Source organism: Falco punctatus (genome assembly GCF_963210335.1).
Source record: "Falco punctatus genome assembly, chromosome: 3".
Taxonomy (NCBI): domain Eukaryota; kingdom Metazoa; phylum Chordata; class Aves; order Falconiformes; family Falconidae; genus Falco; species Falco punctatus.
This window is the reverse complement of record NC_137582.1, coordinates 14,523,049-14,539,977: the sequence shown is the minus strand read 5'-3', so window position 1 is coordinate 14,539,977 and position 16,929 is coordinate 14,523,049. Positions and strand designations below refer to the sequence as shown.

Genomic DNA, 16,929 nt, shown 5'->3' with positions numbered 1-16,929 from the left:
TGGCGGCTCTATACACTTAGACGGAAAGCATTAGGAAAGTTTCACGGCTGTGAGGGTGCAAGAAGCCCTCATTTCCATATAAACTTGCCTATTTTGTGCAAGCAGCAAAATTGGAGGAGGCGAGAAAGAGGGGGAGATTCTCAGCAAAATAAGTGCTTTAGAAATAAAGTAAACATATAGTAGAAGTCATGCTCTTCACAAACAGCAGACAGCAGAGCACAGGGGGCTGTGATGACTCCGGCATGCATCGCTGAGGAACACAGCTCAGCCAGACTAGCACTGCACTGATCCAAAGTGAGTGACGCAGTCGTGCAACTATGGCCAGGAAGAAATACTGTCCTTTAATTACTGCACTGCTGAGGGAGGTCCAGAGGAACTGCCAGATGATTTGGAGCTGTAGCCTCCTTTGGAGGCACCTTCTCAGCTGCATGAAGACACAGTGCTGCACTGTGGCCTCAGTAGAGGCTTGGAGAAGCTGAGGTAGTCCAGAGCTGCCACTGGGGTTTGAGTGGCCAGCCCTCCAGCTCCCTCGGTACAGAACATGGACAGGTGCACAGCCCAAAAGGGAAGGGATTCTTGGTGAAAATGATGACTACCAAGGGTTTAGCGATACCACCAGCGAAAGAAGAGTCAACCAAGAATACGCATCAAATAATGTACAACTGCCTGAGAATCCTCAAACTGCAGCTCTGCTAAAGTCTGCCTGGCTTTGGGGATGACACCTTGGACCTGGGATCTTTGTGTCACGACACGAAGTTAAAGCTCAACACATCAGTACTTGCTAGCTCTCCACACACAACACAAACCTAACTGCAGGTATCTGCTTAACTGTCTATACAAAACAAAAAACAAAGCCCAAAGAACTAAAAAAAAAAAAAGTAAAAAAATAAAAGTTACAGACATACAGTATCAGCTCAAAATCACGTGTCACAAACGCAATCAGTTCATGACTAACCCAGACAATACAAGAAAGGCAGTTCATAGTCCTGGACAACTGATGCTAGGTGGCCGCGCTTGAGCAGTGCGGCGGGACAAGATGACCTCCAGAGGTCTCTTCCTACCTCAACTGTGATTCTATGACAAAACAGGGTAAATAAAAGGAGGTTCTTTTAGGAAGGAAAACCACCTCGCCATGGTGCTCACCCTTGGAACTCGGGGTCCTCTTACCACGCGATTACTTCACAGTTCCTCTACAGCAGAGTTACAACATACGAGAATTGTCACCACAGCTGCTTCTCAGACAGGATGCTGGATACATTCCAGTTTGAAGTTAACATTTGCTCCACTTTGCAATCTGTTGGCAATCATTTTCTATAGATTTTTCCTCCCTTTTAGTTCCCATCTTTCACTTAAAAATGTTTCAGGATCAATTAAGGTGAAGATGTAGCTGCTTTACATTTGCAAAGCTTTTGTCATTAATTTTAAAACCATCTGGACCAACTTTTTTACAATTTCTCTTGACTGAAGTCCCCAGTAAACCCTCAGTTATACAGCATGGCCGGTTGTCACTGCCTCCCAGACAGCCAGGGCCTTTGAGAGAGGACTTCCTCAAATCATTCAACCTCTGCTCTGAAGGTCATCATTCATGTGCAGGCACTTCCACCAAACCAAGCCCTAACCAATCTAACGAGATGGTGCAGCATGCAGTTTATACCTGGATTTCATAAACAGGTTTGGAGGAAGGAATAGCAGCAAATTCCCGGTAGTCAAACTTCTTTTCAGATATGGACTAGAAGGGACAGCAAAAGAGAAGAAACAGAGAAGAGAGAGTAAGGGGAGAGAAATGGATGGAAAACCAGTAGCAAGCTGAGCAATCTATGCAGAGATAAAAGTAGAAGCAAAGCATCATTCTCAGTGCCAAGAGTGGCTGGATACAGCCTCTGAAAATGGGGCGTCTCTGCCAAAATGTCTTTTTAGCTGTTCTGGTGCCAGGACAGGGGTTCCAGGTTACAGAGAAAACATTATGTGCTCTGGTGAAATGCATATGCACACCAAGTTAGGTAGGAAACCTTTTTCCATGGGAAAATTTGTGACAAGATTCCTGATGGCTGTAGCACAGTCAGGATTTCAATCTAGCGCTGGCTGTATTGTGTGACCTTGGGCAAAACCAGGTCCCCTCTCTGCGTAGCCGCCTCCACTCTTCTGTTTGTCTGTCTTACCAATTTTGACAAGTTCCCTGCAAAATGTCCTGTTGCATTTATACAGTGCTTAGAAAAAGGAAAATGCTGATTTCAGCTTCACTTGTCAGATTCACGATGTTGAGGAAACAAGGGGCCAAAGTTGCTGAAGTCAAAAGCTTTCTGAATAGGGAGATGAAGAACTAAGAAAAGGATGAAATAATAAAACAGGGAAACAGAAAACAGATGTCACATCGTAGTTGCAAAAAAGGGGGGGCGCCTCCGTCAATGCGTATGCCATAGTTCCATCCACTGTGGCCCCTTCACAGTCCCATCTGTCAGACAGCCAGACCTGGCTTAAGTCCAGGATCCCACAGCCCAGATGCACAGTCCACACCCAAGCCGAGTAACTGAGAAATCCCAGGATTATAGGCAAGATAACAAAAGCAAGCAGAATTATGTCATACCAGCCTTCCCGGTGAAGTGACGTTTCTGGGACTGCAATCTGCAAAAGAGGACAGAACAGCAGTATTTAGTGACTAGCTGTGTTATATGCAACACTTCCCTGAATCTGTCCCTCCCATTTAGCAGCATTTAAATGTGTGTCCCAAGTGTCCTGGTTTCAGCGGTTAAACCATGACAGTGTGATAAAAGAGTATGCTCAGGAAAGAAACTGCCTTCTCAGAACAAATGCCTCTTTCCTCTTTTTTTTTTTTAAAAAAAAAAAAAAAAAAGTCACGATGCTGGTTTTATTTCTGCCCTGGTTCCCTGGAACCATACGGCAGATGTGAGGTATGGTTCATACCATATCCTATGCTGAGAGATGTCATATGCCCCAAAGGACCTTCCAGTCTAGGCTGAAGAAGGAAATTGCTTTCAACAGGTCTGCTTTCAAGCAAGTTAAGCTAGGGAAGCATTAACTTTTTTCCTCGGAGATAGAGGCAGCTATACAGTACCTTCCAGTGGTGTTGGTGATGGGGTAGGAACAGGTGAAGGTGACTCTGCCAGCTGCTCCAGTGTGCTGCGTTTTTTCCCCTCCTTGGACTTGGCAATAACCATTTGGGCTTTAAGAGCGTCCTGTTCAAGTGATTTCATCCTGCCTCAGAAACGAGGGAGGGAGAAGAAGACATCAGACTTTGCCTTCTTGATAAGAGATCATGCCGCCTTCTGTGCCCAGCAGCCAGACTACAGTCAACGGGCTGAGTGCAGAAAGGCAAAAATAAGCACCCTCGGTTCCCTGAGGCAGACAGACTTTCAAAGCAGGAGAGGAGAACCGCTTGGCTTGCTGTCATCCTGAAACACACATGCCATCACATGTGTTGAACAGACAGAGCCTAGAGCTAAGCATCAACGCACTGAGAAGCTGCAGGCCTTTCCAGAGGTGCCATATACGATGGGAGAGCAACCCAAGCTGGGAAAAGAACCGCAGGGGCTCAAATGAGTAGGACCAGTTCTCAGAGCTTTGTTCTCCTCTGTGCTTTCAGTGTGTTGCCTCTTAACCCTCTTCAGCCATCAGGAGACTGTGCAATAGCTCAGAGAAAGCCGGCTCAGCCCTCAGAAATGTCCGCTCCCTTCTCCCAGACAGACCCAGCATCCCCCCTCGTTCTCATTGAGACAACTGCCGGTAGTCTGTGGGACCTCAGGGAAATGAACACCAGCAACCACTAACATCTCCTCCCTACCCCTAGCAGGGCACAGCTGGGAGCACTGCGTTAGGATGCAGGGATACAGACAGGACTGTTAAGCATGCAGCTGGCAGGGAGGGGGCTGTGCACACCTGGATTGGCCTCCTGACCCAGGGATTCTTGAGGCGTGACTCTGCATTGGACTAGACATCTGAGCTGGCCTGGCCCCGGGAGCAGGTGCCCGTTGTCGGGACTGGTACAGCTTCCTGGCCAGATCCTGCTCGTACTGTTTAATACTGTCTTCAAGAGCTGAGGATCTGAGGAGGAGGAGGAGGAGGAGGAGGAGGAGGAGGAGGAAGAAGAGGAGGAAGAGGAGATGATGGTGATGAACATCGCAGCAGACAAGCGCAGGGAAAGAAAGAAACAGATACAGGAACATACCCTGGCAAGGAGAAATACGGGTCTGATATAGGGGTCGCCTTGATTAAAACAGGCTCCTATATCTGATCCTGTCCAACACCAACTGCTGCCGAAGCAGGAACCTCCAGAGGGCAATCTGGGATGATGTGCCCAAAGCACAGGCTGTCAGAGCCTCAGCATCTAGAGACTGCCCTCCTCGCAGGCTAGGAGGAGAGGACTAGAAACACCCAGCAGACCAATGGAAAAGGCCCAGGAGGTAGTTACAAAGAAGTGTGTATGTGTGTACGTGTGAAGCAAACTGAGGGAGTACAGGGCATGAGTGTGCGTGCACACGTTTGAGAGTCTCTTAGCGTACGTTTGCATACATACATCTGACCACCTGTTAGCATGCGCCTTGTTTGACCACCAGAAAAGGGGAAGCAAAACGGACAAGCACATTACAAAAGGTCTATTTGCCACAGGCCCTGGAACACATGCAGTTGAAGAGGTGAGTGCATCTGTAAAATAGCATGTGCATGGTAGAGAACTGCCAAGACGCATATAGCCCTTGCTGGATACCTGCCCCCCTCGGTATATGCCTGTACCTTCTTAACCACACTCCTCCTATGGCACGAATGCCAGCGGTTGTGTGTGCCCAGAACACTTATGTAGCATGGGTCCCAGTGTGTTTATTTCAACAGAGCACAGGGGTGTGTGCTGGGGGGGTGGGGGTGGGAAAGGGGGGGCGCATCACATGTCCTGGCAGAGCACTGATGACACAGGGAGAAAAAGGAAAGCCCAAGAAGGTGCAAAACTGATGGGGTCACGAGTGACAGCACACAGATCAGAGAACTGGAAAGAAGCAGAAGATAGAAGATTAGAAAGAAAGTAATAAAATCAGTGGCATGCATTTAAAGAAAATACAGGTTAGTGAGGCTGCAGCGCCATGTGCAGGGCCATCCAGTCCTCTCTCCCACACAGCACACACAGTGCTGCCTGGGGGCCTCTGGAAATAAGACCTGAGCCCTGGCTGCCATCATGTCACTGTGCCTGGTCTAGCAGTTACAGAAGAGGGATCCTGAGAAGACCAGATCATCCTGAGAGATCTGTGGTAGGAGGGAACAGTCCGTCCTTGTCTTACAAAAGGAACATATCATGGTGACTGACTGATTCCTGCCAATGCAAAAATAAGCAAGGCCTTAACCCTACCCAAGGATCAGCCAAGCACTTCTTTAAGAACTGAATAAAAAGCTACACCTTGGTATCAGAAGTGAAGCGGAGGCGAGGACCTGGTCTGCAGAACTTAAAACCAGTCACACGTATCTGCTAACTGAAAAGCAAGACAGGTGCAAGTAGCTTCTCCTTCTCATATACTCTTACCTCTAAAAGGCTCTCCCTTCAGTAGTTAATTTTCCATGAAGAAAACATGCTTAGAAGAGATGAGACTGAAGGTTTGGAACGCAGAGATCTCTTTCCTGCCCATAGTGGACAAAACCACCACCCTCAACACTCATTAACTCTTCTACAGTGTAATGTAGAACTTTTACTGTGCCCTAAGCAATTTCAGCGAAATCCTAGCTAACCCAAAACCAGTAATGTTAAAGGAGCAAATCATGCGATCATCTAAAAGAATCCTGGCCCCTTCCCCCAGCATTTTTCAGGATTTCTTTACCTGCTGGCAACAGCAACAAGAGCAATGTCCTTGCAATGAATGGCTTTGCTTTCAAAGGTTTGTGCAGACAACATCATAGTTCTCCTTCCTACACTCATCTCTAACAAAGCTCCTATTCCTTGGATACATTAATGCTTAGGAGGAATCAGAGCTGACATTACCTCATAAAGCCTGCCCCATCGTATGAGGAAATATGCATGGGAAGTGGAGGCACGTGGGAGAGAAAATCCTGCGTATCTAATGGGGAAGGGATGACAGATCAGCCCGTACTGCCTCTCCAAGCACAGCGATGCTGGCTTTCAGGAGGAGAAGCCTGACAGACAACTTCTGTTTTCTTGGCTCAAATACAACAGTGGAACTTCTATAGGTGCAAAGACTGTGCAGCAACTCTGTGCAAGGTGTCCACCCCTGATGACACTGTGGTGCTTAAGCAGCACCACACTGACAGTCAGGTTTTTATTTAGTCAACGCTCGTTGCTTTACTGTGAGACAGAGGAGTGCTATTACAGCCCTCTCTCCACGCATTTGCAGCACAGAGGGACTTGGTCATCTGTCCAACGTCGTAAGAAAGAATGTGCCAGAGCAAGAATTTGGATCTCATCATCTCAATCCCAGACAGCCTCTTCTGCGTGATCGTTTGTAAGCACACACTTGGCTCCACAAGACCTACGCAGCTTCTAGCCCTGTAACACAAGGGCAATGCGTCTGTTTTGGCAGGCATTGTTTACAAATTCTCTTCCACTTCTATTTTTTTAAAAGGGTTGTTCCTGGCTTAACATAAAGACACAGAACTTCCATTTGCAAATGATGCCACTTAAAAAGTTGTGACAGAAACCATGGAAACAGCATCCACTAGAACAGGTGTCGGATGCCAAATACAGTGGAACACTGAGTGAATCAGAGCAGGGGACAGAATCCCCCAGTCTTTGAAGCATGTAGTACAGGGTACTACAATAGTACAGGGTGGAAACAATCCTGCCAGAGCACACACTGTTGCCACCCTGACTCACCACTCTGCCTGTATGCAGACAGCCCCATTAGCAGGGAGCTGGGGAAGGAGAGATAACTAAGTATAGACTCACAGAGTAATTCAGGTTGGAAGGGACCTCTGGAGGTCATCTGATCCAAAAACTGTTTAAAGCAGGGCCAGCTTCAAAGGTCTAACAAACGTGCTACAAGATGACAGAAATCAATCTTTTCCAAATCAGGGTTCCATATAACAAACAGGCTTTCTGGTGACCTGTTCAGCTTTCTGACATTACAGGGCTGTGCAGTGAAACGGAGGCAGCATGTCAGAAGAAAATTTCCAGCTGAGACAGACCAGGCAAAGGATTCATCCAAGGCAAAGAGCTGGAGCATATCAAGAAAGTTTTTTTTGAAGGGCAAAAGCCCTGGTACTAGGAACATTAGTCCAGCTCTAAATAAACCCTAAGGAGGTCTGATACATTATCAAGTAACAATGAGTCTTTGTACCTCAAAGCCCTGGATATAATTAGTCAGCTCGCACTGAGGATTCCACTGTGTATTTATTTCTTCATCCTCAGAGCCTCCCCAGAAGACAACAGCACCATTATCATCCACGTCTAAGCACAAACACTGGAATTGCCAAGTGATATCACAACTCACGGTAATCCCTCCAGCGTCATATCTAGGAGGCTGGCATGGATGAGTCACTAGCAGCCCTGTTCCTCTAAAAGCTCTCATTCAAACCCCAAAAGAGACTGTTTCAGATTGTCCTTTGAATGCCTCCTACAGAAACATTATGGGAAGAAAACTATAATTAGTTATAGGAGCAGCTCGACTAATTTTTGGAAGGAATTATATGACATAGTAAATGCCTGGACTAGCTTCAGGTCTTAAGTTCTGAGATAGAAAGTTCTCTATCTTTCAAAACAACTTTTAATCACTCTTAATAGCTGACGAAACAGCTTGTGTGGATAAGAATGCCCTCGTTTTGCTAATTTCTTGGCCTTGGCAAGTTTCCCAGTATGTGAAATACTCTTTCCATTTTTCATTTTTAGTAAGTCACCTTGCAGCTTCAATAAATACCATCTTTTTCACGTGGTACAAAGGAGGTGGGAAGCTGTGTGCTGAGAGGGAAGGAATACATTCACTGTCACATAAAGGTGTTTAAGTTAGGTTTTTTAATAAAACTCCACTGTCTTCATGATTGTGCAAGAGCTGTTGAAAGACAAGAGACATCTCACCCATGTAGCTGTCAGAAGCAGATGAGCTCAGCCAAGCGGCGGATGCTTTGCACTGTTTGAACAGAACTATATAACCTCCCCTAAACACCTGACTCCGGAAGGCTTATTTGTTCCCTGTTTTAATACCACTTAATCCAAAAGACATGCAGCAGGTCCCCTTTTCCTGAACTAGCCTAGTGAACAGCGAAGGTTCTTCTGCCTCACCGTGCTGCCCTCCACATCGCTCGTTTCTCTGCCTCCAAAGCACGACGTTCTGCTGGAGAAAGCTCCTTCTCTTGACCGCTCAGCAGCTCGGGACTCTGCATTCGCAATCGCTCCTGGTGCCGCCGTTCAGCTTTGGCTGTCCGCACAGGTGCCACTGGATCCCCTGCTCCAAGATATAATGGACTCAACCTGGGCAGAGAGAGAAACAGTGAAAGGTACGCTGGTCTGGTCCACCACAACTCTTTATCTGCCTGTCTTCAACATCAAAAGGCAAGGACTGACACCCTCAGTCAACTGTTAAGTATCAAATCCAAGGACATCACTGGGGGAAATTGGAAGGACACATAAAACAGGTCAGTTTCTCCTAAGAAGTTGGTTCCTATCACAGTTTCCCCTTCTCCACAAAAAACTTCCTCTTACACCCTATGTCTGCTAAAAAGGAGAAGCCATCTGCTCCATCACCTGTCAGCTCCTAGGCAAAGAACATGCCTGATCCACTTACCCAGACATAGAGTTGGTTCTCTGTTCAGGCTTGATTCCCTCTTCCAGTGAATTCCTCTGTGAACTGTTGTTCTCATTGACCTCAAAGGGCCTAGAGCAAAACAAGCACGTCAGCTAACAGCACAGGGTGGCAGACGCAAGAAAGGTTTGGAACAGATCCAAGCCCCAGAAAGCAACAACTAGTTCAGTTTGAAGACACAACCCTTAATGATTTTGCTCAACAGCTGCTTCTCCATCACTGCAAGCAGTTCCTTGTTGATTTCATAAATGTTCACGCTAACATCAGAACTCATGTTCTACATTTTGGAGGTTAACCATCCCCTAACACACGCACACACGCTTCAAACGTGTTTGCTGACAAGTTCTTGCAGTTCTAGCTTGGCTCTTTCCAGCTGCCATTACCTGATGGGCAACCTGGCTGTTTCCAGCTTTTCCCTTTGCTGATGTCTGATACGCATGAATGTTAACAAAGGAAGACCCTCCTGGGTGGGAAGTGAATGCACATCTGGGATAGGGACAAATCCTGAGTGACCTCAGCACAGTGATTCTCATTGTAGCCTCTCTATGCGCAACTGCTTGACACAGTGAGGCTTTGTGCTCATAACCGAACTGCTGCAAACTTTAGGTCATCTGAGCTGTAGTTACCATCCCCACTCAAGTTGTGCACATGCAGACACTGCTCGGTTTGATCTGTAATGAAAGGAGGACTCACAAGCCTGTTTTCCATGGGTTAAGAACACACACAGTTACTGTGGCTCAGTTGGCAGTGAGAAAGTTTATCACGGCTCCAAGTCCTTATTTTTACTGCTCTAGTTGATTCTGATTAAATTTCAGTTTCTGTTCTAGCATGACAAAAAAATATTTCAAGAAACGCAAATTCAGTCAACTCCACTGCACCCCCTTTATTCAAGCATAAATAATAAGCAACTGAAAGTTAGCTGATGGATCCAGCCTTACTGTTCTCTAACTTCACTGCAATATGAAAACAGCAGGGACGAGTAGCCCCTCACATCAAACCAAGCAGCTGGTTTGTGTTTGGCAGCTGTCCTTCCTTAGGGCTGCCCTGTCAGCACAGGAGGTGGAAAGTCTCAATGCACTCATTATGTGAGAAGTTCCTCAGCAGAGACTGGACAGAAACAATGGAGAGAAATGAGATTCAAGATGACAGGGTAAGTGTTTTCAGCTACTGTAAGACTAACAGTAAAAGTGTTTGTAAAGAGAAGAAGTCTGTACCAAAGACTCAGAAGAGAGAGTCAGATAAGGACAGCTTCAGCTTTATTCTCCTGCAACCTATGCCTCAGAATTAGAAAAAGAACATCAAGGCAACCTGGAGGACAAGTCCAGGAGAACCGGGGAAACAAAAGCCTAAAAAAACCCAGATGTAGGTTCAGCATCAGGGCTTATCTTGAATCAGCTGTCTCTGAAAATCAACATCCCTACATACCCAAGTACACAGCTGAAGGAGATGTTCTTCTGAAAAGAGCGAGCTGGAAAAGCCTGCCCATTTCTATGCCAAAGAAGAAATACTGCCAAGCTGTCTTGCCTGAAAATTATTGATACCGGGACACCTCTGACATGTGGGTGGTACCGAGCTACAAGTCTTGTCTTACCGAGTTGCTGGAGCCTGGACACTCCTTCCATTTAGTCTCTCGATCTTGTACTCAACTCCTTCAATGATGACACTGGACTGCATGCTCATCTCAGGCACCTGTTTTACCATCTCATCCTCTTCTGCCTCTTCCTCCAATAGAAGGGTACGTTTCTGTTGCAGTTTTCGAGCTGCCAAAACAAGGCAAGACTCATACCACAAAAGCACTCGCGAAACACCCACAAAGATGCAACCTCGGGCAGGCCCTTACGCTTGCTGTCCCTGCAAGTTTGTGGTGGCTGAACTCCATACCCTCTCCACGGGTGCCTTTGTTTCTCCTCCACTCCACTAACGGTGCAGATGCAACAAACTCTACACCCTTCCCTCAGTCCCTCCTTCCTAATTCACTGAATGCTCTTCCTGGATGCTCTACAGAACAGATTTCCGACAGTTCATCATGCTGAATGTCCTCATCCTCAAAGTATAAATTGTGTGCACTCTTTTACCCCATTCCCAAGAGTGGGCAGCCCTAGAAATCTGCATACATGTGTTGAGTCTGATCTTCCTGCGCGCCTCTGGGAGGGACCGAAGCCTGGAATGCTGGTGATGGGTCTCCACCCTTGGAAGCAGAGCGGGGGAGCCCTCAGGCAGGCAGACTTAGCTCACAAGAGAATCGGGGACAAAAGGGACCAGGCTGCTCTCTGCAAGGCAAGAGAAGACTTTGCAGGCAACCAGTGTTCTTCAGGGCTCAATTCTAGGGCCAGCTCTGTTGAATATTTTTCTCAACCATCTGGATGCAGGAGTTGAATGCCCCATGAGCAAGTCTGCTGATGATACTAAACCGGGAGGTGCTGTTGACTTTCTCAAGGGACATGAGGCCTTGCAGAGGGACTGGGCAATCATGAATAGCATAAAATCTAACAAGCACAAACGTTGGATTCCACATATGGGACAAAGTAATGCCAGGCACAAGTATAAATGGCGAGAGGAACGTCTGGGGAGCAGCCCTGCAGAACGGGACCCGGGGGTGCCGGCTGGCAGCAGGAGCCAGCAGTGTGCGCTGGCAGCAAGAGGGCAACCTGCATCCCGGGGGGCATCAAACGCAGCAGAACCAGCCGGTCAAAACAGGGGATTATCCTGCTGTATTCAGCGCTGGTGCGGGCTCACCTTTAGTACTGTGTGCGGTGCTGGGCCCCACCAGAGAAGGATGAGAAGGTCATCATACAATCACAGAACGCTTTGGGTTGGAAGGGACCTTTAAAGACCACGTAGTTCCAACCCCGCGCTGTGGGCAGGGACACCTCCCACCAGACCAGGTTGCTCCAAGCCCCTTGAGCACTGCCAGGGATGGGGCACCCACAGCTGCTCTGGGCAGCCTGTGCCAGCGTCTCACCGCCCTCACCGTAAAGAATGTCTTCCTTACATCTAATCTAAATCTCCTCTCTTTCAGTTTAAAACCATTCCTCCTTGTTCTATCGCTACAGGCCCTCATAAGAAGCCCCTCTCCAGCTTGCCTGTAGCCCCCCTTTAGGTACTGGAAGCTGCTGTAACGTCTCCCTGGAGCCTTCTCTGCTCCAGGCTGAGCAACCCCAGCTCTCTCAGACGGTCCCCATAGGAGAGGTGCTGCAGCTCCCTGAGCATCTTCGTGGCCTTCTCTGTATTCACTCCAACAGGTCCATGTCAGTCTTATGCTGGGGGCTGCAGAGCAGGACATTAAGTCTTATGCTGGGGTCTCATGAGAGCAGAGTAGAGGGAGAGGATCCCCTCCCTCGCCCTGCTGGCCACGCTGGGTAGGGCTGGCCTTCTGGGCTGCGAGCGCACATTGCCAGGTGCTGTTGAGCTTGTCATCCACCAGCACCCCCAATTTCTTCTCCACAGGGCTGCTCCCAACCCATTCTCTGCTCAGCCTGTACTGATACTGGGGGTTGCCCTGACCCAGGTGCAGGACCTTGCACTTGGCCTTGCTGAACTCCATGAGGTTCACACACGCCCACCTCTCAAGCCTGTCGTGGTTCCTCTGGATGGCATCCCTTCCCCCAGCATGTCGACAGCACCACACAGCTCAGTGTTGTCAGCCAGCTTGCTGGGGCCACACTCAATCCCATCATCCATGTTGCCCACAAAGGTATTAAACAGCACTGGTCCTGATACAGACCCCTGAGAAATGCCACTTGTCTCCACTTGGACACTGAGGTCCTTGAATGTGTCCAGAGGAGGGCAACAAAGCTGGTGACAGGGCAGGATGGCAAGTCCTGTGAGGAGCGGCTAAGAACTCTGGGTTTGTCTGGTTTGGAGAGAAGGAGGCTGAAAGACGACCTCATTGCTCTCTGCAGCTTCCTGAGGAGGGGATGTGGAGAGGGAGGTGCTGATCTTAATGGTTGGACTTGGATGATCTTAAAGGTCTTTTCCAACCTAAACGATTCTATGATCTCTTTCCCTGGGATCCAGGACCAGGATGCCTGGAAATGGTTCAAAGTTGCGTCAGGGAAGGTTCAGACTGGACATTAGCAAGCACTTCTTTAGCAAGAGGGTGGTCAAACCGTGGAACGGGCTTCCTAGAGAGGCGGTCGATGCCCCAAGCCTGTCAGTGTTCAAGAGGCATTTGACAATGCTGTTAATAGCACGCTTTAACTTTTGGTCAGCCCTGAACTGGTCAGGCGGTTGGACTAGATGATCACTGTAGGTCCCTTCAGCTGAAACAGTCTATCCTATTCTGACCTGTCTACCATAACTGCAAAGTGGTAATGCTGCATAGCCTTTTTTATTAAATATTTTAAAAACAACTCTCATGCCTCCCATGGAGAAAGGATTCACTTAACAGGGAAAATATCCTTGGGCAGATTCCAGCATACCTTCTTCCTCTTTCATTTTCTTCAGGTCATCCTCTCCTACCAGAGAGACACGCTTGGGAGGCTTATCCATCTGCTGTTGCTTCACCTCAATTTCAAAATACTTCTGCCTCTCGCGGAAGGATCTCTGCTCAGGGCTGTGCAACCCACTGGGGCTGTGCGTGGCCACCTGCAAGAGCCACACCGGTACTGTCCACACAGAGCGACCGAGCCAAACATCTGTCCCCACATCACCCCCAGCACATGCCCCGCGCTCCACCCCAGCCAAGTGCTCCACACCCTCTTCCTCCTCCCCAGCCCTCCCCCTGTGTGCCCACGCTGTGATCCTGTCTCCACATCCGCAGCCATGAAAGCCTGAATCCTCTGCGAGTCCCCATCCTACCTCCAGCTCCAGCCACCACAACTCACCTCCAGGGCAGTTTTGGGATTCTCTGTGCTGGTCTGACCAGTCAATTCCTAAGAATACAGAGAAATGGGCACGTTCTAAAAAGAAAATTTTCTACCACCACCCCTGCCCTCCTGCCAAGTGTCACCAATGGCACATAAACAGCAGCAGTTCCAGACATTAGCTGATGGACTGATTCACAGAACAGTCCCAGAATTAAACCAAGACTATGACACTTTAGGCTTAGCATTCGTGAGTAATAAGGACTTATGATAAATTGAGGGCTAAACAGAAACAAATGGTGGCAACTTTTAAAAGGGCAGAAACTCAAAAACATGGGGAACTAGGTGAAGAACTGGAGTAGGGGGCTTAGCTTAAGATGCAGGAGGCTTAGTGGTTTAGACTTTCTTTAAATCAAAGATGCAACTATCAAAAATGTATTTCTAAGAAGCGAAAACACTGTCAGGAAGGAAAGAAGTTCATATTTACCAGAATAAATAACAGAACACTGGATGAGTAGAACTAAGGGGGCAGAAAAAGAAACTGATTCACAAAATCCACCTGTGAACCAGAAATCAGTAAGGGTAAAATGAGAACTGCCAAAAAGCTATTAAAAATATGAAAGTTTTTAATTATACAAATGAAAAGGAACCATGAGAAGAGAGCAAGCAGAGCAAGTAGTGACTACCCTCAATTTCAACTTTATTCAAATGCACTCCAAAAACTAACAGAAAGTTTTAATTTTTCCTAAGTAAGGAGCACAATAACAGAGAAGGGAAGAAGAAAAAAGAAGGATTCTAGCTAAGATGCAAATGTCTGCAAATAGAAATTATTGCTGCTAACACAGAAGAAAGCCTAAGAGCTCAATACACTCACCTGCAGGAACAAGATAATCACTGTTCAACAGTTCTGAATGAAATGACTTGTGAAATGGCAAGTCTGACAAGAATGGAATTTTAATTTGCTTGTTTAATTGGGTGGCAGTTCATGTCTAAAAAATAGCTAATATATCCTTAAAATCAAGAAGCAGAGAAAAAAATTTCAGCAGCAGAGCTATCAGTCTGCTCAATATCAACAGAAATATTCACGTATGAATATAATTAAAACAAAAATAAATAGAAGAGATTAAAATGGAACAGGTGCAATGAAGATTAATCTTATATCCTCCTTTATAAATAACTTCTGAAACAAAGAGAATGTATAGATTTGTCTGAGATTTCAAAGATCAGTTTTGTGACCAACCTAGCCTAACATTTTCACTGCCAAATTTGACCTGGAAACCAGGAAGGTATGAATAAAATCTGTGAACGGCAAAGACCAGCCTAGAGATTCACAGAAATGCAGACTTGTCCGAGACCTCTGCAAATTATGTCATTCATCCCACTCCATTGAATGGGGACTAGCATCGTCAAAATTCAAAATAGTTTGGAACATCATCCTGGAATGACAGGTTGATTTGAAGAGGATTAAAAGAATTTAATTTAATACTGCAAAATACAAAGTCATCTACTTCAGGATCAGTAATTGTTCCTTAAACCAGGATACACCAGCTAGAGACTATGAAGCTGGAGAAATGATCTGCGTACAAGATACAACCTGACTCATCAACTTAGGTCATCTGGTGGGTCACAGGTGCCAACAGAGACAGGTTCCACTTCCTCCTCATCCTGGACCTGGCCAACAACAACTCTGAGCTTCTACTGACAGTCATCCCACTCTGAGTAAATCAGTCTAAAAAGCTAAAATGACCAAAAATCAACCCTACAAACACTCAAGTAAGACTTGTGACCAATGTTAACTTAGCAAACCAGATCAGTATGTGGCTAGATGAGCACCAACACAAGACAAGGCAGACAGTGGGAGGACAGGATTAGCTTAGCTAAAACACAAAGTTGCTGTCACAAGCCACTGCAGGAATAGCCATAGCTCCCAGTATAGTGTGATAATTAAAAAGGTGAGCATGATCTATTGACATGTAAGGAAAGGTATTGTCAATTAAGATGCAGAAAGAAAGAAAAAAAGAAAGAAACAAACAATAACACAGCAGAAAGAAATCTGTGAAAAAGGATCTCTTGTTTGCATCCAAGATGTGCCAGCAAGAATTCAGACAAGAGCCAGCAAAAAGGAAAGCAGTAAGACAATTTAGAGAACAGAGGGGCTTTCCAAACATGAGGTGTCAAAGGGGACAGTGTTCTGCTTCTTCAGTCTAGTAAATAAAGTGACAGCATGACTGTCTATAAACAGATCGCTCCACAGATCTCGCATAACTGGAGTGCTCCCATGCACAGATACAAGCTCTTCAGGAAGGACAGGCAGGGAGGACAGCATGGGTGATGTCTCGACAGCATGCTGAACATGGGTCAGGACAATGCCTTTGCAGAGTAAGCACTGGCCACATACTGGGCTGCTGGAGTGGAGCCAGCATGTCCAGGGAAGCAATCCTTCCTCTCTGTTCAGCACTTAGAAAAGCAGTGTGCCCAGTCTGGGGCTCCCCAGTACAAGAATGCCACTAACAAATGGCAGCATGTCAAGTGGAAGACCATCAAAATGATTTAGGGGGCTGCTGGACATGACATTTGAAAAGAGGCTCAGAAGGCTGTGCTTGTTCAGCCTGGAAAAGAAGAAGCTCAGGAGAGAGGGACCTAATTCTTGTATTCAACTTCCTGGGGGGGGAGGGGTGGTTTACAGAGCACAGGGTCAGACTTCTTGGAGATGCACAGCAAAAGGATGAGAGGCAACAGACACAAGTTGCGGTAAAAGAAATTCTGATAAAACATACAGAAAAAAAAACTCTTCACAGCAAAGATGGTCATACACTGGAAGAGACTGCCCACACTGATCTCAGAATGTCTATTTTTTGAAATTCAGAACTCGAGTGGACTGGGCCTGAGCAACCTCATACAACTTCCAAGGTTGCCCTGTTTTGCATGGAGGACCGAGGCAGAAGACCTCCAGAGGCCTCACCTAGCCTGAACGGTTCCATGATTCAAATACAAGGGAGGGGAGAACTTGGATAGTTCCAATGAAGTTCAAGATCAAAATCTAATAAAAAAATTCCTCAGGCAGGTTTAGCCTGGCCCTGGATGTTTAGAGTTTCTTTAATATCAGAACAGCATGGCTATGCAACAGCATCCTAACGTCCGGGGAGAGTAACAGTGACATGGAATTCCATGAGCTTTCAGGAACTGATATGTTTACGGACAGGACTCTGCAGGGTGACCATCCACAGCATCAATAAGACTCCAGCTTCCAAGGGGACCTCAACACATCCCTCCTTCAAGACAGCTTTATTTGGAGGAAACAAATCACTACCTCCTTCCTATCCGCATACTTCCCTCGCTTGCCTGCGATACTCACTCTTGCGTTTGTACAGCTGTGTAAC

General features: G+C 46.8%; 1 protein-coding gene across 40 annotated transcripts in view; it reads right to left on the bottom strand.

Moving 5' to 3' along the window:
- SCRIB (scribble planar cell polarity protein) overlaps positions 1-16,929 on the bottom strand; it is a gene marked incomplete at its 5' end in the record, with an annotated part of 116,403 nt that overhangs the window by 9,010 nt on the left and 90,464 nt on the right. For 34 of the 40 annotated variants that reach the window (XM_080381617.1, XM_080381628.1, XM_080381620.1 and 31 more), the window contains 9 exons: positions 1,655-1,729; positions 2,585-2,622; positions 3,074-3,213; positions 3,895-4,059; positions 8,225-8,413; positions 8,727-8,816; positions 10,336-10,504; positions 13,166-13,331; positions 13,571-13,618. In XM_080381617.1, coding sequence (XP_080237743.1) covers positions 1,655-1,729; positions 2,585-2,622; positions 3,074-3,213; positions 3,895-4,059; positions 8,225-8,413; positions 8,727-8,816; positions 10,336-10,504; positions 13,166-13,331; positions 13,571-13,618 — 1,080 coding nt within the window. The remainder of the gene's footprint in view (positions 1-1,654; positions 1,730-2,584; positions 2,623-3,073; positions 3,214-3,894; positions 4,060-8,224; positions 8,414-8,726; positions 8,817-10,335; positions 10,505-13,165; positions 13,332-13,570; positions 13,619-16,929) is intronic. The other 6 variants (XM_080381650.1, XM_080381626.1, XM_080381621.1 and 3 more) reach the window with 3 other exon arrangements.